At 49.7% G+C, this 23,983-nt stretch overlaps 1 protein-coding gene across 1 annotated transcript; it reads left to right on the top strand.

Moving 5' to 3' along the window:
• Nucleotides 1–1,700: 1,700 nt before the first annotated feature.
• LOC147221280 (A disintegrin and metalloproteinase with thrombospondin motifs 12-like) lies at nt 1,701–23,783 on the top strand. Its single transcript, XM_086169904.1, has 24 exons — nt 1,701–1,910; nt 2,016–2,371; nt 7,843–8,020; nt 9,526–9,764; nt 9,845–9,928; nt 10,033–10,157; nt 10,363–10,512; nt 10,709–10,852; nt 12,396–12,540; nt 12,646–12,738; nt 12,869–13,014; nt 13,128–13,297; nt 14,519–14,652; nt 14,802–14,922; nt 17,339–17,583; nt 17,976–18,117; nt 18,218–18,344; nt 18,435–18,645; nt 18,721–19,782; nt 19,859–20,011; nt 20,095–20,271; nt 21,155–21,301; nt 21,374–21,527; nt 22,079–23,783. The coding sequence occupies exons 1-24, from the start codon at nt 1,781–1,783 to the stop codon at nt 22,204–22,206; spliced, it is 4,761 nt and encodes a 1,586-aa protein (XP_086026030.1). The 5' UTR covers nt 1,701–1,780; the 3' UTR covers nt 22,207–23,783.
• Nucleotides 23,784–23,983: the final 200 nt, after the last annotated feature.

The following is a 23,983-nucleotide window of genomic DNA, read 5'->3' as shown; positions in this document are numbered from 1 at the left end:
AGTTGTGCATTTTTTGCTAATTTGCGCTGTGAGTTGTTTTAAAAATCAAAAAAGCTGCCACGATGGAATCGCCAAATTTGCACAATCCAACCACTCGACCGTTTGTAAGGTATTTTATGTTTGATTCGACACAACTTTCCAAATCTGATCAGATATCACGATCCATGTGGGCTTTCAAATTAGGCTACAGGGTGTTTATTCCCACCTGAGCGATATGGGCGTCCTATTAAGTGCCTTTTTCCCGTCCAAGTCTTGGATTTGACAAAGTCCGGAAATCTCCAAACAAAATCCCCTTGTTTTTAAGCCGAGCCACTCTGCCAACCGAAATTCCCACGTGCGACCAAATCCGCGGGATCTGGAAAACCTATTTTCCTAAAATAACCAACAAGACCGTTCATATATTTTGGTGTGCTTTGCATTCGGCCAGCTGGGAGGCGGGAGGAGATCGGCAGCAGGCTCCCACGCCATTACACCGCACTGTGTGTGTGTGTGTGTGTGTTAGAGAGAGACGTCCTGGTGGCCATTTAGCTGCACATAAATCCACTCTGAGGATAAATATCAGACGAGGAAACCATAGCAGTGTTTACCGAGATGGGCTACCACCGCCAGCGGATACGGGAAAGCTTTTACTTGTGAAATGGATAAATGCTGTCCTGCAGAGGATTATTTTTTTTATTTTTTTTTCGCTTCAGCCGCAGAGGTCAGATAAAAGGTCAGAGTCGGGTATTTTACTCAGGAACCTGGAAGGGGGGTGTCAGCTGGTGTCCCTTAGTTTCAAAAATAATAACATTACTCCGTTATGGATTACCTGCACAGACAAAAAATAAATACGTTCATTCAAATATATTTTATATATACCTCAAAATTAACAAAAATATCATTCTCACGGTTCCAAACACCTAGTTTTGGGCACCTTAAAAATCTGTCTGGTGTCACCATGCGTCACAACCACCGTAAACCACACAGAAATGATAACGATTATTGTTTATATCTGATCTCCTTGTCCCATGTTCTCATTTTGGTAATCAAACCTGTAAATATTACTTTATTTCACAATATTGCACGTTTACATCCGTTGAGTGGGCTCACTGCTTCCTCTGGTGGCCGTGGAGGGAATCTCACCCCGACGCATGATCCAGTTCAGGGTGATACAAAGGGCAAGCTTTATTCCATGTCCTAAAAAATAAGAAAAACATATGTGGCAACTTAAAAGAAAATCGAGGGGGTATGGATAAATGAAAAGTGAAAGACTTTTTTAAAAAAAAAAAAACAACAAACATGTTCCTTTTCCATTCATGTCGCCTTCTTGTAATAGCACAGGATTACAAGTTATCGTGCATAAAACCTGCACAAGTACGAAAAACAATCCGGGGATTTTTTTTTTCTCCCAAAAGTTGTTTCAAGCCGCAGTTCTTTTTTTCTCTCTCTCTCTTTCTTTCTCCAGAGGCTGCAGGTCGCCGCGCATCCAGGACGCGCAGCTGCCTGGCGGGAGAAGGCTCGGCGGCAAGTCCGGACACAGCTGGACCACCGCGTCTGCTCCAAGGGTCCTCCTCTCTCCTCCCGGGAGGAAAGCAGACACCGGCTCCGGAGGACAACTCCTCCCTCCCGTCCTCCCTCCCTCCCGTCCTCCCCGTGCAGCCGGATCCCTCTCTCCCTGTGCACGGCGATCCGGCTCCCAGTGCTGCGCGTCATGACCCAGAGCGGCGTCCGATCGGCGGTCGCCCCCAAAGCCGCTGCAACCCCGCCGCCCGCCGCCGCCGCCCCTGCAGGACTGTGAACCATGCGATGGTCGCAGGAGAACCCGCTTCTTCTTCTTCTTCTTCTTCTTCTTCTTCTGCATGGTGTTTGCGCTCTGAGCCATGAGCGCTTCCCCGGCTCCGGCAGACTCTTCGCCAGCTCTGCAGAACAAGGTCAGTGCGCCGATGTTTCCAAAACGAGTCGTGGATGAGCCGCGGTTTGCAGCTTTTTAATGTCCACAAAGTGTCCCGGCTCTGATTCCGCCTTGTTGCGTGCAGGTTTGTCGGACCTGACCGTCATCCACCCGGTGAAGACCGACGCCGATGGCGGGTTCGTCTCCCACTCCCTGTCCCACCACTTCACCGGCGAGCGAGCCAAGCGTGACCTCCGACCTTTCGGCCCGGAGGGACAGGTCTACTACAAGGTCAACTACACGGGACGCGCCTTGTTGTTCAGCCTGGCCGCGAACCGTCACCTGGTCTCCGCCGACTACGTCCTGGAGCGGCGCAACGGCAACGGCAGCGGCGGCGAGACTCATCGCCACCTCGCCCGGGGGAACACCTGCCACCTCGTGGGCTCCGTGGCCTCCGGCGACGCGCGAGGAACCGCCGCCATCAGCACGTGTAACGGACTGGTAAGGAGTCACGCCATCTCACCGAAAGCTCTTGCGCAGGAGCCCCCTCCACGCCACCGCCGCCAAATCCAACGGCGTATCTTTTTGACGAGTTATTTTTCTAAGGGCACGGGGGTGAGCTCCCGGGAGGCCGCCGTTTGTCGGAGGCGGTCGCGGGCTGGAAAGCAAACCCCTCCGGCTGACAGTGCCCTGTCTGTTGGTTCACCCCTTCAAAGACTTCCTGACACTATTTGCAGAACGCCTGCCCCGCAGACCCGCTGCAGCCGCTGCCTCTCGGCCAACTAGAAACTCTCTCTCTCGTCTTTCTCCCTCATATGTTTCCCTTTTCCTCGCACCCCCCCTTTCATTCATTCGCACCGGCACCAGATTTCCCCCCGCGGCCCCGAGCTGCGTTACTTTGTTCCACCCGGAGACGGAAAGCGCGGCTCATAAATCTTGTCACGTTTTATCGACGGCAAACGCATCTCCGACGGAAGGGGAAGACAGGAAATTGGCCCCGTAAAGTTATTTTTCACCCGGCCAAATCCGATCGCACGCGTTCCGCGACTCAAGAAGCTTCACGCGTGACGGGTTTTAACGATATAGAAATGCGCGCCATGTGGAGCTCTCACGGAGAACTCTATCAGTGCACGCAGAGTTCAAGATCTCCGCTCGTCGAATCGCGTCGAATCAATCGGGAAAGCTACGGAGCGTCCTCGACGGCGTGATGACACGTGTCGTCGCGAGGAATGCCGAACGTGCGTGAGCGCAGGAATTCCTCTCCTGCAGGGTCTTGCCTCGTGTCATATATGCGTGGCTTCGCGTTGCCTCGCAAACTCCTGCTGTCAGGACCCACAAGTACTAAAGCGGCGCGACCCACTTTTGCACGCTCCCAAGTAACCCCCGCCGCCACCACCACCCTGCGCAAAAAGAGATGTTATGTCACCCGAAATTCCCCCTATCGAGAACATAACCATATTTAGAGCCCGCCCTCCTCACCTCCCTGAAATCTCCAGCGTGTCCTTTCTCTCCCAGCTTACCAGCGAAACCGCGGTGATCTATTACACTGATTTTCTGTTTCAGTGGGAGGAGGTTTATAGCAGCTGGAACCGCGGGGTAAGACCACTGAACTGCAAAACTCAGCCAGACAGATGTGGGAGGGGAACCCCGCCTGCTGCAGGCACTGGCGGTCATTCACCCGCAGGAGACGGACCGCCGGTGCCCTGCCTCGGAACGCAACCCGCCGCTAGCGCTAATAACGCTGACTATACAAGGAGCGTTTGCGACGACCCCGCGGGAAAACATGAATCGCCGTCGCTCAAACGCTCGTCCTAGTTTTCTCTTAATTTCGCAATCCCTCTGAAAACATGAAGAATTAGTCGCAAGTTGAGAATTTGAAGTGATCGGCGATCGGTGATATCGAAGCCCCGCGGCGCTTTCGTCGGCTCTCGCTACACTTCCTGCAAGGATCAGGTCAAAGTCGCGTCTTTCAAACCGATCGTCCGTTACCGAACTTCTTTGCGAGTCACGTGAAACTTGTCCGGGATTATCGGACGAAAGGCGGTCCTGTGGGAAAATCCTCCGTTTCAGAAAAGCCACAGCTTTTGTTTCTCCGTCCGCGCAGGCTTTGGGAATCCCTGAGGCACAACCCAAAAAAAAAAAAAAAACGAGAACGAGCAGGTCCAGACCTATTTTTTCCCCCACTCGGATGCGTGTCTCTTTGCGCCGCGCAGTCGAAAAATGATAATGTTTTTGACCTCCGAGGGGAAGATTAGCTCTCAGGCGGGAACGTCCCGTGAAAAAGGAGTAAATGGAGTGAAACCCGCCATCATCAAAGGGCAGTTGTATGAGTTTGTTTGAGGGAAAAATTATTGTGATTAATCATATTGCAGTAATGAGCACCCTCTGCCCCCGCCTCCTTTTTTGTTTTTTTTGTCCCACTAATAACCGCAAAGGTCACAGGCTCCGGGGCAACAGCAGAGACTTTATCCCAGATCCAGTTGGCCAGCGTCGCAAAACCCACAGAAGCAGGAAAGGGAATAAAGCAGTTCCACATGGCCGTCGTATTTAGAAGACAGACCCGTGTTATGGTAACCTCCCCTGGCCCTGGCACCTCACGCCCAAACAGGCTTCCTCTGGGTTGGAGGGAGGGGATCAATGGGGAAGGGGAGAGAGAGGCCGGCAGAAAAAAATGCATATATAACACCTCTTTTTTTTTTTTTTTTTTGCACAAACAGCCTCAGATTACTCTTTCAAGTGGCTTGTTTTGGTGTAATGAGCACAGACGGACAGGATGCTAACTGTTTTTTTTTTTTTTTTTTTTTAAGGATCACCCTTAGCTACGTAGCGCTAACCGGCGTCCTTCAGCTGGTTTCCTTCCCGCCGGGACCAGCATAGACGTCAGATACTTTGGAAAATATACTGCTCAAAAAAATAAAGGGAACACTTGAACAACACAATGTAACTCCAAGTCAATCACACTTGTGTGAAATCATAGTGTCCACTCAGGAAGCAACACAGATTCATTTGGACTTGTTTTAAGGACATTACATCAAAGTTGGATCAGCCCGGAGTTTGTTTTTACACTTTAATTTTGAGAGTGATTCCTAATCCAGACCTCCATGGGTTGATACAATTGATTTCCATTGATCATTTTGGTGTGATTTTGTTGTCAGCACATTCAACTGTGTAAAGAACAAAGTATTTCATAAGAATATTTCATTCATTTAGATCTAGGATGTGTTTTTTAAGTGTTCCCTTTATTTTTTTGAGCAGTGTACATGGAAGATAACATGGGACGGGAAAGGGGGGGGGGGGTCGGTAGACAAACATACCAAGAGACCGTGGTTATTTAGCATCGACCGTTACCCCGCTTGAGGTGATACAATCTCGTCACGACGCGTGAAGATGATGGATCGCAGCACAAGAGAAAACAGCTGTCGGTGTCAGGCAGGGCCTCCTGGAAGCATCTACAGCTGACTGTCCGTACTGTATATCAGCTTACTGGCTGGTTGGGTTGGTCCGTCACAGCTTCTTGCCAAAGCTTGCGTTCATGAGTCAGAGAAGAAGACTTTCTCAATTCTTTATTTGCTCTTGAGGGTTTGGAAAAGACAACAAAAAGGGGGAACGGGGCACCAGCCAGACCTCTCTGCTTTCAGGCAGAAAAGTTCTAACTGTCCTTTTTGGTTCCAGGAAGTAGCCTCCTCCAGGGGAGCTTTTTGAGCTTTTAGCCACAGGCGGTCAGGGACCACGGTAGGGTGACGTGCACCTCAAGCTCCGTCTTCAAAAATAAACCACCGAACAAGAAGAAGAAGAGGAGGAAGGCGATGCGGACAACATGGAGGTGGAAGCTGCCACGGCGTTCATGGAATAATAACTAGATGGGTTCAAGTGTATTTATCTTCTCCCCAACGAACCCTGCTGTTGGCTAACTCCGCACTTATTTTCAAGGAAATGTTGATGTTCCTCTACGAGCCCTGGAAAGCCCTTTGTGAAGCGGCAGGTCAGAAGATCTCGGACCTCGTTGTCGCTTCATTCCTCGTCGGCTCTGTGGATTTAGTTGCAAAATAACCGTCCTTTAGAAAAGGTCACAAGAAGTATCTGGTAATGGGAGTGGCTTAGGAGTTCCGCCAATCACCGGATACCCATGAGTTCCTATGGAACCGTAAAAAGACCAGGCTTCAGAGAAGAAGCTCAGATGGTTCTAGGAACTGGGCTCCTTGGTCCCTGGTTCCTCTGCAGCTTCCTGCCTGAAAAAAAAAGTCCCAGGAACCGCAGAAAGGTCTTACAATGTGAAAGGGGCTAAGGACACAAGAGAAGCCGGTGAAGGTGACCTAGATATCTGCAATGTGCTGAACTACAGTAAACACCAAGATGGCCCCTTGGAGGCACAGCTGTCCGGTCAGCAACACTGAGCCCATCTTCACACATGTGTCTTTGTCTCCTTAGACGGTGTAGAAAAGCTCAGTACGTTTGGCCCTTAATCATTCATTCCAGGCCGTCTTTTCAAGCTGCTCTACAAGGAAAGGGAGAGGTTCGTCTCGGGACGGTCCGGGCTTGTGTGGACTGGAAACCCGCCCACACCCGCCGGCTTTCACCACAGAAACCTGCACGCCGTGCCACATTCGCAACGAGGCAGCTTACCACCGTGACCGAACCCCCCCTTTGTGAGCACAAGTGAACATGTGTGATTTCACGCGTTTTTGTGTGTGTGTCTAAGTGCGTAACTATGCACTTGTCTCTGTGGGGCTCTTCAGCTGCGCTCGCCGATTCAGAAACCGCCGCACCAGTAAGAACATGCACGGCATACTTTGTAATGAGTCTCTTTTATTGCCGCCGCTGTTGCTGCTCCTGCTGGTGGCGGCGGCGGCGGCACTGCTGGAGACGGAGAATGTGCCCAAGGGAAGGTGAAAGGGTGGGATGAGAGTAATGATGGCTTCCACGTCGTTGGGAAACGACGGGGGAGTGACCGCGTCGGGGAGGTCGCGCAAAAGAAACGACACACTCTCACCTTTCAGCCGTGGCCGAAGGCAAAACACGGCAGTCTTGGGAGGTTACTTCTTGTGACCTCTGTCAGTGCCTCCAGGAAACATAGCACACCGTGGTTATTTTGTGTCTGGTTTAATCACCTTTGTCTCACTTTAATTGTTAAAATACAGACGACGCACCCCTAACAAACACTAAAGTATGACTTTATCGGTAAAGCCCTGTCAGATTTTATTTATGCGGTGCCAAATCCTAACTGGCTAGATCAAGTCCAAAAACCCCAAATCCTCCAATGAGTGAGCACTTGCCTATAGTGGTGGTCTTCTGCCTCGACCGGTCGGGGTAAAACCATTTATGTTTTGTTGTTTTTTTTTGGAGACTTGACTTTAGAGTGCATCAACTTATGAGTTTTCCGTGATCTGAGCGTGCAGCTAGATTTACGATTAGCATTTGACACCGAGGTGGCTGCCCCCTGTCCGTGAAGTGGCGTTTAATGACATTCGGACGCACCGCCCGCTACTAGGTAGCCCTGAGAAAATCATGGAAAAACATGAGCTAGGTGTGCGTGCCGTCCACCTGTCAATGCAGAGATGGAGAAGTTATTGTTGGTGAGATACCGTGACTGGTCATCATTGATCATTTTAAAAAAGATGAGCAGATATTTATCCAGGAAATATAGCAAGGTGTGAAAGCTACATTTAGCAGCACATTGTAGCATTAAGAGTGTAGCTAGTAAGTTAAATTAAACAATCATTTCCCAAACTGGTTAATACACTTAATTAAACAGTTTATTTATTTTATAATGTATTATTATTGTTAAACATGATTAGAAAATGGGCATTTGACACAAAACAGAGGGTCTGGAACAGATTGATAGCATTTAAGTTCATTTCAATGGAGAAATCGAATTTGATATAAGAGCGATTTGAGATACAAGCTCGGCCGCGGGACGAATTCAACGGGTGAGTCGAGGTGTGACGGGTATCTGTGTGCGTTTCTCTCAACAGAGAGGTCTCTTCTCCTTGCCGGAGGGTCAGTTCTTCATCGAACCCGTGGCCCGGTCTCCGAGCCAACCTGCCGGGTCTCCGGAGCCGCACGTCATTTACCCGCGACTTGCAACCGGGACTCGCCGGAAGAAACGTAGCGCCGGAGGCAAAGAGGCAGCTAGCCCGTGCGGAGTTCAAGGTGCGTGTCCACAGGATTCATGTGTCAGATCAGAAGAATTTTTTTAAGTTCGAACACCAAAGCGGGGCGGGAATATAAACTCGGCTAAATCACAACAAGACGTAGGAGTCCACAGGGACGGGTGGGACACTGCTGGGTTCAGGTCAGTGTCCTGCAGGGCTGAAGCAGATGGCCCAGAAGCCTCCTGGAATGAGAGCAGGGGATTCTGGCAGATGGTCTGAGAAGCAAGAAATAACCATTGTCACTTTCCTAGTTTTTGCACATCCGCTGATACCAGAGTTGTAGACAGGAATCCCCATGGACCATGATGTTTGCGGATGACATTGTGATCTGTAGTGAGAGCAGACAACAGGTAGAGGAAAATCTAGAGAGGTGGAGGTATGCTCTGGAAAGGAGAGGAATGAAAGTTAGTCGCAGCAAGACAGAATATATGTGTGTGAACGAGAGGAACTCGGGTGGAGCGGTGAGGCTACAGGGAGTGGAGATCAAGACGCTGGAGGATTTCAGGTACTTAGGGTCAACAGTCCAGAGCAACGGAAAGTGCGGAAAAGAGTTGAAGAGACGGTCCAAGCAGGTTGGAATGGGTGGAGAAAAGTGTCAGGGGTTCTATGTGATAGAAGACTATCGGCCAGAATAAAAGGAAAGGTGGACAAGACAGTGGTGAGACCAGCGATGATGTTTGGACTAGAAACTGTTACAATGACCAAAAGACAGCAGGCAGAACTAGAGGTTGCAGAGATGAAGATGTTGAGGTTCTCTTTGGGAGTGACCAGGATGGAGAGGATCAGGAATGAGTCTATCAGAGGGACGGCACATGTTCGATGTTTTGGAGAGAAGGTCAGAGAAGCCAGACTGAGATGGTTGGGTCATGGACAGAGAAGAGATAGTGAATATATTGGTAGACGGATGCTGGAGTTGGAGCTGCCAGGCAAGAGGTCTGGAGGAAGACCAAAGAGAAGATTTATGGACGTAGTGAGAGAGGATATGAAGGTAGTTGGTGTGAGAGAGGAAGATACAGAGAATAGGGTTAGATGGAGAAAGTTGACTCGCTGAGGCGACACCTGAAGGGAAAAGCCAAAAGAAGAAGAAGAAGAAGAAGAAGAAGAAGCTGATACCAGAGTTGAAGATCTGGAGCGAGGATGGAGAGGATCAGGATTTAGTCCTTTAGAGGGACGGCGCATGTTAGATTTGCTGCAGATAAAGTCAGACTGAGATGGTTTGGACATGGACAGAAGAGGGACAGCGGTGATCTGGGTTTGAAGGTTTGAACTGCCTGGCAGCAGGTGTGGAGGAAGACCAGAGAGGAGATGTATGGAAGAGGCAAAAACAGAGGAAGGTGATTGGCTGTGGCAAAGATGAAAAGACGCAGAAGAAGAAGAAGCATATCTGCCGTTATCGCGTCTTCTTTTTGGTCCTTTCTTTGGTCACTTCGGTTTCGCCATCTTGGATTTTGATGGGTCATTTCCGTGCAGCAACCGATGACCTCCTGGATCTCGTTGATCTAGATGCGGACTCGGTCCAGGCTGAGAAGGAGAGAGAAGAATGGGAGAGGGAGCAGCAGAGGGGGCAGGACCGAGGCCAGGACCAGGGTCAGGACCAGGACCAGGACCAGGGCCAGTCCCGCTCCCGGCGCTCCGTCAGCAGAGAGCGGTGGGTGGAGACCATGGTGGTTGCGGATTCCAAATTAATTGAGTATCACGGTAGCGACAATGTGGAGTCCTACATCTTCACGATCATGAACATGGTGAGTTTTCATTTCGCCCGACGCTGTTTCTGCTCTCGGGATGAAATAAGCAAACACCTGAAAGATGTCGCCGTTGTCAGGTGGCGGGTATCTTTCACGATGCCAGCATCGGAAACGCCATCCATGTCATCTTGGTCCGACTGATCCTCCTCCAGGCAGAGGAGGTAAGCGGCGACGTTTCATCGCACATGTTGAACATCTTGTCCAAGGAAGGAGAAGAAAAACGAGAACTAAAATATTAGACGTTTGTTTCTGCTGCTTGTTGCAGAAAGGCTTGAAGATCGTTCACCACGCAGACACCACCTTGTCCAGTTTCTGCGCCTGGCAGAAGAACCTCAATCCCCAGAGTGACACTCACCCGGCTCACCACGACGTGGCTGTGCTGGTGACCAGGTAGCCGACAGAACTTCGTTTTACCGTCGAAAGGTGGCGCAGTGGTTCGCCCTTCTGCTTCACCGCAAGAAGGTCCAAGACCCCCCAGGAGCGTTTGACCCTAAATTGCCCAAACGTGTGAATGAGCGTGTTAATATTTGGTTAGTTGTACGTGACAAAACATAGAATCATCCACATTCCTACCTCGCGTGTGTTTGGCTTCCAGAAAAGACATCTGCGCTGGAATGAACCAGCCCTGCGAGACCCTGGGCCTCTCTCATCTTTCCGGGATGTGCCAGCCGCACCGCAGCTGCAACATCAACGAGGATTCAGGACTACCTGTTGCTTTCACCGTCGCCCACGAAATCGGTCACAGGTGTGTGTGTGTGTGTGTGTGTGTGTGTGTGTCCTGCCTCTACAGTCGGTAAACCGCCATGGAGTTTTGTCGTGACCCCATTCCTGAGCGATCTCCAGAGTCTTGATATCTTTTCGCAGCCAGTGCTCGAAAGCCCTCCATACTTGCCAATTTCTGATACGTGCGATGAAACTGTGCCGGTTGTGTTTGCACGCAGCTTCGGAATTCATCATGACGGCCAGGGGAACGATTGTGAGCTGGAAGGGAGGCATCCGTTCATCATGTCCAGGCAGCTGATGTACGACAGCTCGCCTCTCACTTGGTCGCCGTGCTCCAAGGAATACATCACACGCTTCCTCGAGTAAGCCCCGCACTCACTCGCGCTCTGGTCCGAAGACACGAAAACCCAGTCGGCCAAATCGTAAACAAAGTGCTTTCCCTGTTTGGTGGAACACACAGCGTGTGTGTGTGTGTGTGAGCCGGGTGAACTGCAGAACCATGGTGATGATAAGAGTAATTCCACCCTCTCTGGGAGTGGATACGTATCGTAGGTATGCTTGCGCAGATGTCACTGGAAACGTTCCAGGTGATCGAAAATCACAACGGGTGGGGCGTTTAGTGGTTACATAAGCGATGATGTGTGTCCGACTTAACTTACAAAGATAGGCCAATGCAAATAAGCGCAACGAGCACAATTTCAATGAGGCCAGGAATTCCAGGAACAGCCAGAGAGGTCAGAAGGACCCGGAGGAGCTTTAGAGGCCAAGCGCTCACACGCCTACGTTTGCAAATGTTTATTTTGCCGTTTGCGGTTCTTTATTTCCAGCCTTCACATTCAGGAAACAATATTTTCCGTTTGACATGGAGCTCCTTGACTGTTCAGCATTCATTCAGCCACCTCCAATGTCTTGCTGTCCTTTTCAACGCAACGGTCCCGATAAGTGGTCGGGACTGCGCTAATGAAAACTCGTGTACTCTTACATGAGAACGTAAAAGTCCTAGAAGGTTTGTTTGGTCTCCAATCGTCATATCGGGTGTCTGACAACCTCATGAACAGGAGTGGCTCATTGAATTAATCAAAGTCATACATTGCTAACAGGTATATCTAGAAGTTGTCTGATGTCTTGGGTGTGTGGACAACCTCAGCTAATTTTACTAAAAGTGTAAAGAACGGTTGTCCGCAAGACCCGTCATACCGAATTATGCCATCCATCTGTTGCAAGTAATCAACTTGAGAAGGTCCCTGTTCCCTGGAAAGTAAACCGTCTCAATTTACGTAGGATTATATAAGGACGTCCAGACTGGAGGAGGCGGGAATCGAACCACCAACCCTCCGTTTGGAGGGTTCGTTCAGGCCTCATTCCTACGTCCCTGCAATTGTCTGTCATATAAAGTGCAACTATTCCGCGTTTTAATGATGTAAACATGTTGTCTGTCCGGAGGCAATGCGTTTGTAAATTGCAGGTTATCTTTGACACGTCTCTAACCATGCTCAAGGAAGAGATTGCTAGTTTTGTTCATTCATTAAAATCTAAGCTGCTACTCCCGTCATCAGGATTCACCCTGGATCTATCGCAGGGCTACTTAGAGACGTACAACCATTCACCCTCTCATTCACACACCATATAGACTCTGTATGTCTCTTTATTTTGAGGCATACAACTATTGCCCCTGTTTGTGTGTGCATTTTTTTTTTTAATTTGTTCTTTTTTATATTATTTTTAAGAATCATCGTAACCTTTGAACTTTGTTGACGTACAACACTGTTTCGAGGATTAAATGATTTTACTTGATCTTGATGGACGGCCGGGAAGTACCAAGCTTTGGGCTCCTTTCTCTTCTTCTGCTTCTTGGGAAAAAAAAAAAAAGAAAGAAAATGACTCCAACGGCTTTGTCTTCCTCAGTCGCGGTTGGGGTTTCTGTCTGGATGATCGTCCTTCCAAGAGAGATCTTACTACTCCCCTGGCACGCCTAGGTGTTCGCTACACCACGCACCACCAGTGCCAGCTCCAGTATGGCCCAAATGCTACCTTCTGCCCCGAGGTGGATGTAAGTAAGGTGTAAAAGACACCAAACAACACCTGCTGAAATGTGGCATAAAGAGCTCTCTTGGCTTTTTCTTGCTTCACCCGTGGCTTTTGTTGCGTGTTCCAGAATGTATGCCAGATTCTTTGGTGTTCTGTGAACGGCTCATGTCGCTCCAAACTGGACTCGCCCATAGATGGCACCCGCTGTGGACCGGAGAAGGTAGGTTTTAGCATCTGTGCCGTGTAAAGGACGGGGTTTCGCTTACAGTCTCTCGGCAGACACATCCATACTGGACGTATCTCGCCGTTGCTATTCAGCCCATCGTAAGAAAGATTTATTTTTCCCCCAGTGGTGTATCTCAGGAGAATGCGTGATTGTGGGCAAACTCCCAGAGACTGTGAATGGAGGCTGGGGACAATGGAGCACCTGGTCCCATTGCTCCAGGACCTGTGGGACTGGAGTGCAGGCTGCCGAGAGGGAGTGCAACAACCCCAAGTAAGGAGCCGTCTTGACGTCGCTTTTCACCGCGTAGTAACTCCTTTCATGACCACCAGCTCTTTGAGATCCTCCACCCAGTGGGACTCAGAGGGTGTGATCCTTTCCAACAGGCCAGAGTTCGGGGGCAAGTACTGCACCGGGGAAAGGAAGCGTTACCGGACTTGTAACACAAGGCCCTGTCAGAATGAAAGTCCCACCTTTAGGGAGATGCTGTGCAGCGAGTTCGACACCGTGCCCTACCAAAACCAGCTCTACACTTGGATTCCAGTGACCAACCCTTGTAAGTGACCGTTCAAGGACCGGAGACATGTAGACACAACATATGCTTGCCACCTCTACAACAAAGATTCGCTTCCTTTCGAGGTCTCGGTCTAAAGGACCAATGCCATACCTTTTCATTACCTCGCCCACATAAGCGGTCGGTAACCTAAAGTTCACTTAGATATAACAGAAAGGCAATGGGTCACCCAAGGACTAGAGCTAAGGTTACTCTGGTAAATGTGCACTCTCCATTGGTATTGGTCCTAAATTTGTACTCATTTTACAAGAAGATTGACTCGAGTTTGGCAGGTTTTGAAAAAAAATCACGGTCATGACAACGAGGTTAGGTAGGGAGGTTATTATGCCATCATGAAGCGGCGATCCTCAAAATTGTTTTATCTGAAAAACCTCATGAAATAAAGCAATGGAATATGGACCAACCCCCATGCTGTCTTGGGTTGGCTCTCCAACGGCATTACTTCCAAGATTGTCTGGCTTTAGGTTAGGAGTTAGGGAAGTTATAGTGTTTGGGCCACGGTAAATGTGGTCTTTCCATTGATACCGGTTCCAGGATAGGACTTCGCTAGAAGATTGACACCAGTTTTGAAGAATTTGAAAAAAAAAAAGGCATGTTTATCAGGGTTAAGGTTAAGGAAGGGGGTTCCAGCCACATCATCAAAGTGGTTATTCTCAATATAATTCTTAATCTGAAGAACCATATGATATATAAAACAAAAGACATTGGACCTACCTACACATTGGCTTGGTTGGGCTTTCCAACGGCACCACTCCCAGGCTTTTTTGTCTTTCGGTTGAAGAGTTGGGTTGGGAGTAAGGGAAGGATAAGGGTGAGGGCAAAGACGAGGGTTAGGGCTCTGGTAAATGCGGGCATTCATGAGATGATTTTCACTAGTTTCGAACGATTTAAAAGAACAATCACGGTCATTTGGGTTCAGGTTAGATCAGGGGGTTATTACCATCACTAAAGTAGCGATCCATACCTTTCTCAAATCTGAGAGAACAGTGCGGTGTGTGTGTTTTATGTTTTTCCAACAGGGGGCAGCATTTTCATTGCAATGTCCCTCGTGGTCCGTCGTGGGAGAATAGAGCGGTCACTGCTCTTCAATTAATCTGTTTTGTTTGCTTTATTGAGACATGTTGTTTCAAAGTGCCCTATGCAGAATCTTTTGTCGCTTTATTTTACTGCCTCTGTGCTCACCTGTGGTATCTATTTCTTTAGTAACTCCGTGCGAGCTGCACTGTCGACCGGTCAATGAGTACTTTTCGGAGAAGATGCTGGACGCCGTGACGGACGGGACGCCGTGCTTCATGAACAACAAGTCTAGAAATATCTGCGTCAACGGAGTGTGCAAGGTAGTATGGCTGGGTAAGAGACTCAAAAAGACTGGGGGCAAAAGATATGAGATCTCCAAGGCTTGCAACGGCATAATGGAGGAAAGAGTGTCACTCAGTGATGCATCTGCGGTTACACTTTTATGTGGTTTTGTGTGTTTTGCCTGCAGGAGGTAGGCTGTGACTATGGCATTGACTCAAACGCAGTGGAGGACCGGTGCGGGGTCTGCTTGGGTGACGGAACAAGCTGCGAGACCGTCTATAGGTCATTTGATGAGGGGGAAGGTTTCGGTGAGTTCCACACAAAAGAGTATTCTCCGGCAGGGCTGGGTGGCAGGGTGACACAAACCAACACCAGAGTGTGTATCATCTCCCTTGTTTTTGGATAAAAAAAATATCAGATACATCCAGGTAGGGCTCACTGTCTGAGGGGAAAGGTCTTGCGTTTCTTTGGAAAATATGTGCCCATTTGTAACTGATCCTTTTGTGACTTCAGAATACAATCAATTTCACGGAGGCGATTTGGGGCGTCGTGGTTAGCGCCGCTGCCTCACGGCGAGAAGGTCCCTGTGGGATTCCCGCAGGTTGCCTCTCTCTGCGGAGTCTCCTTCGGGTTCTCCGGGTTCCTCCCGCAGTCCAAAAACATGCAGGAGGTTCATGAGAGATCCTGAATCGTCCAGACATGTACCGTAATTTCCGGACTATTGAGCGCACCTCAATATAAGCCGCACCGGCTAGCCCAGGGGTCGGCAACCCTTAACACCCAAAGAGCCATTTGGACCCGGTTTCCTGGGCAAAGAAAACACTGGGAGCCGCAATTACTTTTAGACGTCTAAAATAAAGGTACCACTGTATATATTGCTTTTTATTACCTTTACACTTTGTGAATTTCAGAAGCAACACACTACACACTTGTTTATATAAAGTATTACGGAGAAAATTAAATTTTATTAATGTAACAAACTCATTTTGAGCTTTGGGCTTTCCGAGCGTGTAGCGGAGCCTTGACCTGAATTTTAAAAATAAATCGGGAAAAAAATCACTGTGTCAGAAAACAATAAAAAATAAATATTTGCAAAATATCTTCGCAAATATTTATTTTACCTGGTTTACGGGACCTCTGCTCCTGAACTTCTGCGCACAGCATCTGCAAATCGGGACTTTACCGTCTGGTGGGTAAACCGGCTTCCACGAGTGTGACGTTATTTTGAGCGGCAAAAAATAATAAATATAATTTTATTTAATAATTCAAGATCACAATAATCTTCCAACTTAGAACTAAAAGTTAAAAAAAAAGAATCAACACAAATGAAATACACTTCAATTAAATATTCATAATTTATTTTCCCAAGCCACTCGGAGCCGCAGTGTAAAGACGAAAGAGCCGCATGGGTTGCCGACCCCTGGGCTAGCCGATCGCTATCTCGGGCTTCCTCCTGCGCACTAAAACCGCCAAAATCGTCTTCTACGATGTCGGAGTTGAACGGACTCAGAATTTCCTGGTCATTTCATCGGTCCGATGTGACGAGGATAAACGTTCTAGCGGCGTGAAGCTCGTTAGCGTCCCCCACCCAAACTAGTCCATCTATTAGCCGCATCGTTGTTTACGTGAAAAAAGTCGCGGCTTATCGTCCGGAAATTACGGTAAATGGTTTTGGCTTTCACATCGGCTGGCAGCCGTTCCAGGTGAACCCCACCTCTTCACAAACCACATCCACCCCGACTGCAGGGTCTTGGGTTCTCTTTCCCGTCACCCTTTCGGAAAGTGGCAATTCAGCCCAACCGCGGAAATGACCGCATATCTTAAGCATGTCTTTGACCAATGCACCTTGAAGTTGTCTCCGTGACAACAGATGCTTATCGCTTATTGCTTCCATCCAGCGGGCAGATCAGAAACCCACCTTTGACACACATGTGACCGAACGGACCGTTCAGCTGTGCGAAAACACCTGACGACTTCGAAAGGCAATAAATGCGAAACTCGCGAGGCGCCGAGACGCTTCTCACGTTGTGAAAAAACCCCGGGATTTTAAATGCACTCCCACGGGCGGAAAGTTCTCCACATTACGCCATTGTGTTGTTTTTTTTTTTTTTTTCTCTTTGTTGTCATGGCAACCCCCCCTCGTCTGCACCGCGCAGCTGTTCGTCCCGCGACCGGTGTCGTGTGTTTGCGAGCCCCGGTGTCTCCCGGCTAGCGTGTCCGCTAACGCTAGTTCTTAGCTTCTGCTAATTATACCGCGACCTGCCGCTGACAGGTTTCATGGATAAAGATGCGCTAGAATGCTAAAAGCAACCCCCCCCCCCCGCCCCATCGCCGTGTGTGTTTGCAGATAACCGTCCCAGATGTGTAGGACTTCAAAAGACCGAGACCGACGACAGGCGAACCTCCCCCTCCGTCGCACAGACACAGAAACACACACATTTTCTTATAAACATCATTAAAACGCCAGAAACCCACTCATAGTCCCCCCCCCCCCCATGCACACACAATAAAAAACAGAGACAGGGCAGTGCCCCCCACACTGAACACACACACACACACACACACACACATGCCACCCAGCCCCGCAGACTGAGCCCAAGCTCTATTAAAGATCAGAGGGAAATTGTGGTAGTCTGGATGTGAGCGCTGCAGCTGCCATGGTGGGCCATCCATTACCTCTCCGTGACTCCGACAACCCCCAAAACCCTCCCCCAATTCTCTTAGGGTACGTGGACGTCGGGGTGATACCGATGGGGGCGCGGGACATCCTGATAAAGGAAATCGAGGAGGCAGGTAACTTCCTGGCTCTGAGGAGCGAGGCGTCCGAGGAGTACTTCCTCAACGGCAACTACATAATCCAGTGGAACGGCGAGTACGAGGCAGGTGGTACCACGTTCTTCTACGAGCGCAGCGGGAACGTGGAGAACCTCACCGCTCCCGGGCCCACCAAAGAGCCCATCGTGCTCCAGGTACGCTACGTATTTATGGGTTTTACGCTATACGCTAGCCACAGTAGAGCTGATGTCAATTAGATTTGACGGAAAAGGGGCGGCGCAGCGGTTAGCGCCCTGGTTGGATTCACACCGGTGGCCTTTCTGTGTGGGGTCTTCATGTTCTCCCCGTGTCTGCGTGGGGTTCCTCCGGGTTCTCCGGGTTCCTCCTGCAGTCCAAACACATGCAGGAGGTTCACTGGAGGCCCTCAATTACCCAGATGTGTGAATGGGAAGGTGAATCGTTGGATGTCTGTAGGACATACAGGATAAGTCGTATTTATAAAGAATTCATGAATTCAATAAAAGCTTCCTATCTTTTCTTCCCTATAAACTCGGATTTTACAACAATATTTCATCTTTTTTCCCAGTTGCTGTTTCAGGAGAAGAATCCGGGTATCAAGTACGAGTACACGGTCAAGAAGAACGCGGACATGGGAAACGACATCATGGAGCCCATTTACATGTGGAGACACGGCGCCTGGACCGACTGCAGCACCACGTGCGGAGTGGGTCGGTCCAGCCTTTTTTTTCGTATTCTCCCCGCCTCCGCGGCGCTCCGGCTTCCCCGGCCCGACTTTCATCTCGCCGTTTTACCTTCCGCCCGCGTCAGGTGAGCAGCAGCAGCCGGCGCGGTGCTTCCAGATCGACACCGGCGTGGTGGACGAGTCTTTGTGCGACCCGGAGATCCGACCGGAGGACAAACACAGGAAGTGCAAGAATATGGATTGTCCCGCTCGGTGCGTAACCTTCGTAAATTCCCCTCGGGCAGATCCCGGCTCGACGCCTGGACCGCTAGAGCTTGAGCTTCCTCCGCCTCCGTTCTGCAGGTGGTGGGTGGGAGGCTGGCAGCAGTGCACGGCCACCTGCGGCTCCGACGGGGTGAGGAAGCGCACGGTGCTCTGCGTGAGGACGGTGTCAGGGGAGGAGAGGGTTCTCCATCCGGTGGAGTGCAAGCACCTCCTCAAACCCAAACCTCTGGTGCCGTGCAACAGAGACGTCCCCTGTGGGCAGGACTGGGCCGTCGGGCCCTGGGAGGAGGTGATCCCGCTCTTTCCTCGCATGGATTCTTCTTGTATCTCTGCTCTTTCTTCACGTCCTCTCTCCATCTTGCAGTGCCCGGTGACCTGTGGCGGCGGCGTCCGCTCTCGCACCGTGACCTGTGCCGTGCAACCCCTCAGAACCTGTGACGTGGCCACCAAGCCCCGGTCCCGGTCGCTGTGCGCCCTGCAGAGCTGCCCCAACCCCAGTCTCCGTAGGCGACCCGGACCCCCGCCCAAATACCGCCGGGTTTACCCGCCAAGGAGCAGCAGCACCACCACCAAGAGTCCCGTTTCCACCACCACGGCGCCCTGGAGGACCAAAACCACGGCTACGCCCGCTACATCCAGGAAGAAGATCAGCCTCACCCCCACCGCCGCGTCTCCTCCGGCCCCGAACGTCACCTCGCCCAAAATCATCGACCCGGACGATTTCGGTTTCAAAGTCGTGGCCAGGAAAAGCAAAGACGCGAAAGACGAGGGGAGGAAAGCCCCGGCTTCGGCTAAACATCCGGGGAAAGCGGCCGACGCGGAAGCGGAGAAGGAGGAGGAAGAGGAGGGGAGCACGCCAAATGTGGTGCTGTATTCTCCCGGATATGATTACGTCGTTGAAGACAGGGTGACGGTGGAGGAGGAGGACGAGGAGATCATCGACCTGGACGTGAGCACCGTCCGCACCATCACCGCCACCACCAGCAGCACCACCAGCACATTCTGCGGGAATCATCTCAAATCCACTCCGGCAGCGAAGACGCATAATTCGCAAACAACCTCGCCGACGCCGCGCGGGACGGAACCGCCCAGCACAACCTCCGCCGTCTCCTCGCAGGCGGCGAAGACGACCACGTACCGCGACCCCTCCGCCCGCCGTATCGGCCCTTATAACCGCCAGACGCCCCGGTTCCCGCTCACCACCCCAGCGTCGGAGACGAGTTCGGCGAAACCGCACGCGACCAAGACGACTAAAAAGCTGGTCAAAATGAAGAGCGGCGGACCCGCCAGGAAGCCCAACACGCGCTCCAAAGGCGGCCGCCAGAGACCCGAGGTTTCCCAGAGCTCCGCCGCCGACCGGAGCAACCTGATGACCCGAGAGCCCGCCGCCATGGACGCGTCCTGGGTGACGGGAAACTGGAGCGAGGTGAGCGGCGGTCGCCGTCGTCGACCGGAAACACACGCAAACACGCGCAACTTTGTTTCAAGCTTTGTTTCTCCAGTGCTCGACCACGTGCGGGATCGGCGCCGTGTGGAGGACGGTGGTTTGCAGCTCCCGCAGCGACCAGGACTGCGCCAAGGCGAAGAAACCCGAGCCGGCGCGCACGTGTCACCTGCAGCCCTGCGCGACCTGGCAGAGCGGCGGCTGGAGCAAGGTCGTTACACGTCGTTGTTATTCGTCATTGCACTGTTTTCGCACGCCTTTTTGATATTTTTCCGTGTTTCTGTCTGATTGCAGTGTCCGGATAACTGCTCAGGGGTGGGACGGAGGTACCGCGACGTGCAGTGCGTCGATTCCCAAAACAAACGCCCGCTGCGGCCGTTCCACTGCCAGGCCGTGGCCAGCAGACCCGTCACCTCGCTCACCTGCCCTCAAAAGCCCTGCATGACGTGGAGCACGTCGCCATGGGGACCGGTACGTCGGTCAAAACGTTCTCACTTCCGGGGCGGCTCGCTCAGGTTCTACTTCCTGTCTCAGCCGCCATGTTTGTAGTTTTTGGCATGATTCGTCACCGTCAGAGCTCCTTGTAGGTTTTCATCCACGATGCATCTTGCATGATAAACTCAATTTTTATATTTTCATTGCTGGGATTACTCCCCCTCACACACACACACACACACACACTGTGTGGAAATACAAACTGAGACTAAAAGAAAAAGGCCTCACTTTCCCCCCTAAATGATTTTGAATTTCTTAAACACTAATAAACACTGAAGCTGACATTGGTGCTCCAGTAAATGAGAGTACAATAAATGGTCGGTACTTTTTAAATATCGTCCTTATGTGCATTGTTCTTTATGTTAGTTACTGACCAGTTGCTTCATTACAAGCGTCAAGCACAAATTGAGTACATGAGAGGAATTCTTATTTATTGATATATTTACACATGTATATATATATATATTTATATGTATACAGAGAGAGAGAGATTTCTGGTTGTCATGAGCAGGATGTAAATGTCATTGCCTTAATTCCAACATATGATATTTGCTGATTGTTGTACCAGACGGCTCAGAAAGTATTGAGCGATATTGCACACGACAGTAAATTTAAAAGATATTGCACCTCTTCTAAAACCCCTGACATTACATGACGTGATGGAGAATGCAGTGCACATGGTAATGAATTTAATTCAACATAACCCACTGGAGTGAGTGGTTTCCTGCATGCAGAAAGGGGAGGGAATTTGATGGCCGCGGGTAGAAAAGACCTCCCGCGTTGCTCTGTCGCACACGCCCGAGAGAAAACGAGTATTTCTTATAACGCCGCGTGCATCACGTCCCTCTGCGTCCCTCAGTGCTCCGGCCGCTGCGACCAGGGCCTCAGGGAGCGGCTGGTGTTTTGCCCGGAGCCCCAGCGCTGCAGCTCCGCGCTGAGGCCCAACGCCACGGAGCCGTGCAGCCTGAAGCCCTGCACCCGCTGGGAGGCCGGGGAGTGGGATCAGGTAGGGCGTGGCCAAACCGCGACGCGAAATCGCCCTCGGACGACGGTCACGTGACCCGTGTGGTTGTGCTAGTGCTCGGCGAGTTGCGGGGGAGGCCGGCAGGAGCGCCGAGTCAGCTGTCTGAGCGGGGGGGACCCGGCCCCGGTGCCCGGCAACCTCTGCGACAAGACGTCCAGACCGGAAACGCTCAGGAAGTGCAATACACACACGTGCGCGGCCGGCACAGGTAGGGCCTCCGAGATCCGAGATATATGCTGCTCAAAAAAATAAAGGGAACGCTTGAACAACACAATGTGACTCCAAGTCAATCACACTTGTGTGAAATCATAGTGTCCACTCAGGAAGCAACACAGATTCATTTGGACTTGTTTTAAGGACATTACATCAAAGTTGGATCAGCCTGGAGTTTGTTTTTACACTTTAATTTTGAGTGTGATTCCTAATCCAGACCTCCATGGGTTGATACAATTGATTTCCATTGATCATTTTTGTGTGATTTTGTTGTCAGCACATTCAACTGTGTAAAGAGCAAAGTATTTCATAAGAATATTTCATTCATTTGTGTTTTTTAAGTGTTCCCTTTATTTTTTTGAGCAGTGCATTTTATCGTATTTCTTACTCTCCCTCCTTCCAACTATTATCTATTATTGTTATGTTTTTGCTTGAAACTCTGGCACAACAATTTCCATCTCATCTCATCCCGCGGGAAAGTTCTTCTCATGAGGTGTTTTTATTTTGTTTTTGTGTATTTTTTTTTACGCCGTCCTTCTCTTTCAGGCCCCGCCTGCAGGAAGAACACCATGTCCTCCCGCTTCTGCGACAAGCTGAAGCTGCTGGGTCGCTGCTCGCTCAGGTCCATCCAGAGACAGTGCTGCGTCACCTGCGGCGCGCTCACGCCACGATAAGCGCAAACACACACACACACACGTAAAAAAAACACACCGGACGCGGCGTCGCGTTCAGGATCATCGTCCATTCGGGTGAAAACGCAGAGGCTTGTTTCAGGTGGTGATCAATAATCTGACAGCGACGGCGGTGGCGTCCGCTCATAAGGTGCTTTGTAATCAGGTTGCTGGTCATTTGCAGCTCAACAATCAAGTTAATAGTTTTTTATATATTATTTTTCATAGTAAAGTAGTAAAAAAACGTGTAAATAAAGATATTTGTGACGTCTTTGTCGGACTGTTAATAGTAAAAACGCTCTTTGTCTCCCCCTCCTGCCTGACTGCTCCGGCCTGTCGCCATGTTGACGTTTTCCCGGCAAAAAAAAAAAAAAAAAAAAGCCCACGAGTCTTCAGTCCTTGTTGTTTTCTTTTTCTTTTTATTCATTTTATTGTTATTATTGTTGTTTTGGAATTTAAAAAAAAAAAAAAAATTGAGTGTACCGCACAGCCCTGCTCCTCCTCCGGCGTAAAATCCCAACCAGTGAGAAAGAGGTGTTGCGGGTCATCCCTCTCAGGTCCCCGTGTTCGCACGACGGCGTGCCAGGCGCGTATCCCGTGGCGACTCCAGCAAGAAATCTTTTTATTTTATTTTATTATTATTATTTTATTTTTTAGAGATATTTGTGACAAAACTCTTTTGTTGCCGGGGCGCAGAATAATAAAACTATCCCCTGAACGTCCGCTACGTGCCGTGTGGGTTTGTGAATGTGTTTCTCCTTAGCGACAGTTCACACCTGGAAAGTGATGTGCGGTCAGGGGAGGCAGGAGAGGCCGTGCCTCACCTGCCAAGCTTGGAAAGAAAAAGAAAAAGGAAAATGACAAAAAGAATTCAATTTGGCAATGATTTGCACTATATAGGTATTTTTTATTTAACTTCACCAGTTTTATATTGTTTTGTTTTTTAATTCAAAATCGTTGAATTTTCACATTTTCTGTTCAAATACTGAGACGTGCGGTGAGGCAACAGGCTGTTCAGCCTCGACATAGATTACACAATGAAAGCTGACTGCAAGGCCATTTTGCTGTCTCTGTATGTAAAATTTTTAACAATTTTGCTCAATGAACCACATTTCGCAAGAATGATGTTTTTTGTCAGCAACTGTATGGGTGTGATTGATTTTTTGTGCTCAGCGATTATTTTCTTTTTTGTTACTGATTTCTTGTGAGGCACATCATTCAGTGCCTCACCAGCCAGGAACCTCACCGCACGTCACTGAATCCAGTTAAATAGCCGCTAAATAGTCCAAACACATGCAGGAGGTTTACTGGAGACCATAAATTGATCAGACATGTGGGGGGGGGGTTACGTCTCTATATGACGTGATATGCAAATGAGCAAATGAGTTATTGTTGTTTTTTATCGGACGTGAATGAAAGTGAATGGTGATGCGGCTCCATCTTCTACTTTTTTTCCGGACACTTCCTCCATCTCACCTTATTCTATGAAGGTGTGAATGAAGGGTTTATGTCACTAAACGACATGTGAATGAGTGAACAAATGGTTGCATGTCTCTATAAAAAATGTAAATAAATAGTTGTACGAGTTTTTATGAATGAATGATTGTATGTCTCCATATAGGATGTGAATGAAAGGCTGCGTCTCTATGACATGAATGAGTGAATGAATGATTTTAAGTCTATATGATGCGTGAATGAGTAAATAAATGGTTGCATGTCTCTACGCAAAATGACTTTAATGAGATAAATTGGATACCATAAATTGACGTGATATGTAAAT

The sequence above is a fragment of the Fistularia commersonii genome, chromosome 22 (genome assembly GCF_037954325.1).
Source record: "Fistularia commersonii isolate RoL2024-O1a breed Wild chromosome 22, RoL_Fcom_v1.0, whole genome shotgun sequence".
Lineage (NCBI taxonomy): Eukaryota > Metazoa > Chordata > Actinopteri > Syngnathiformes > Fistulariidae > Fistularia > Fistularia commersonii.
This window is presented reverse-complemented; position numbering and strand designations above follow the sequence as displayed.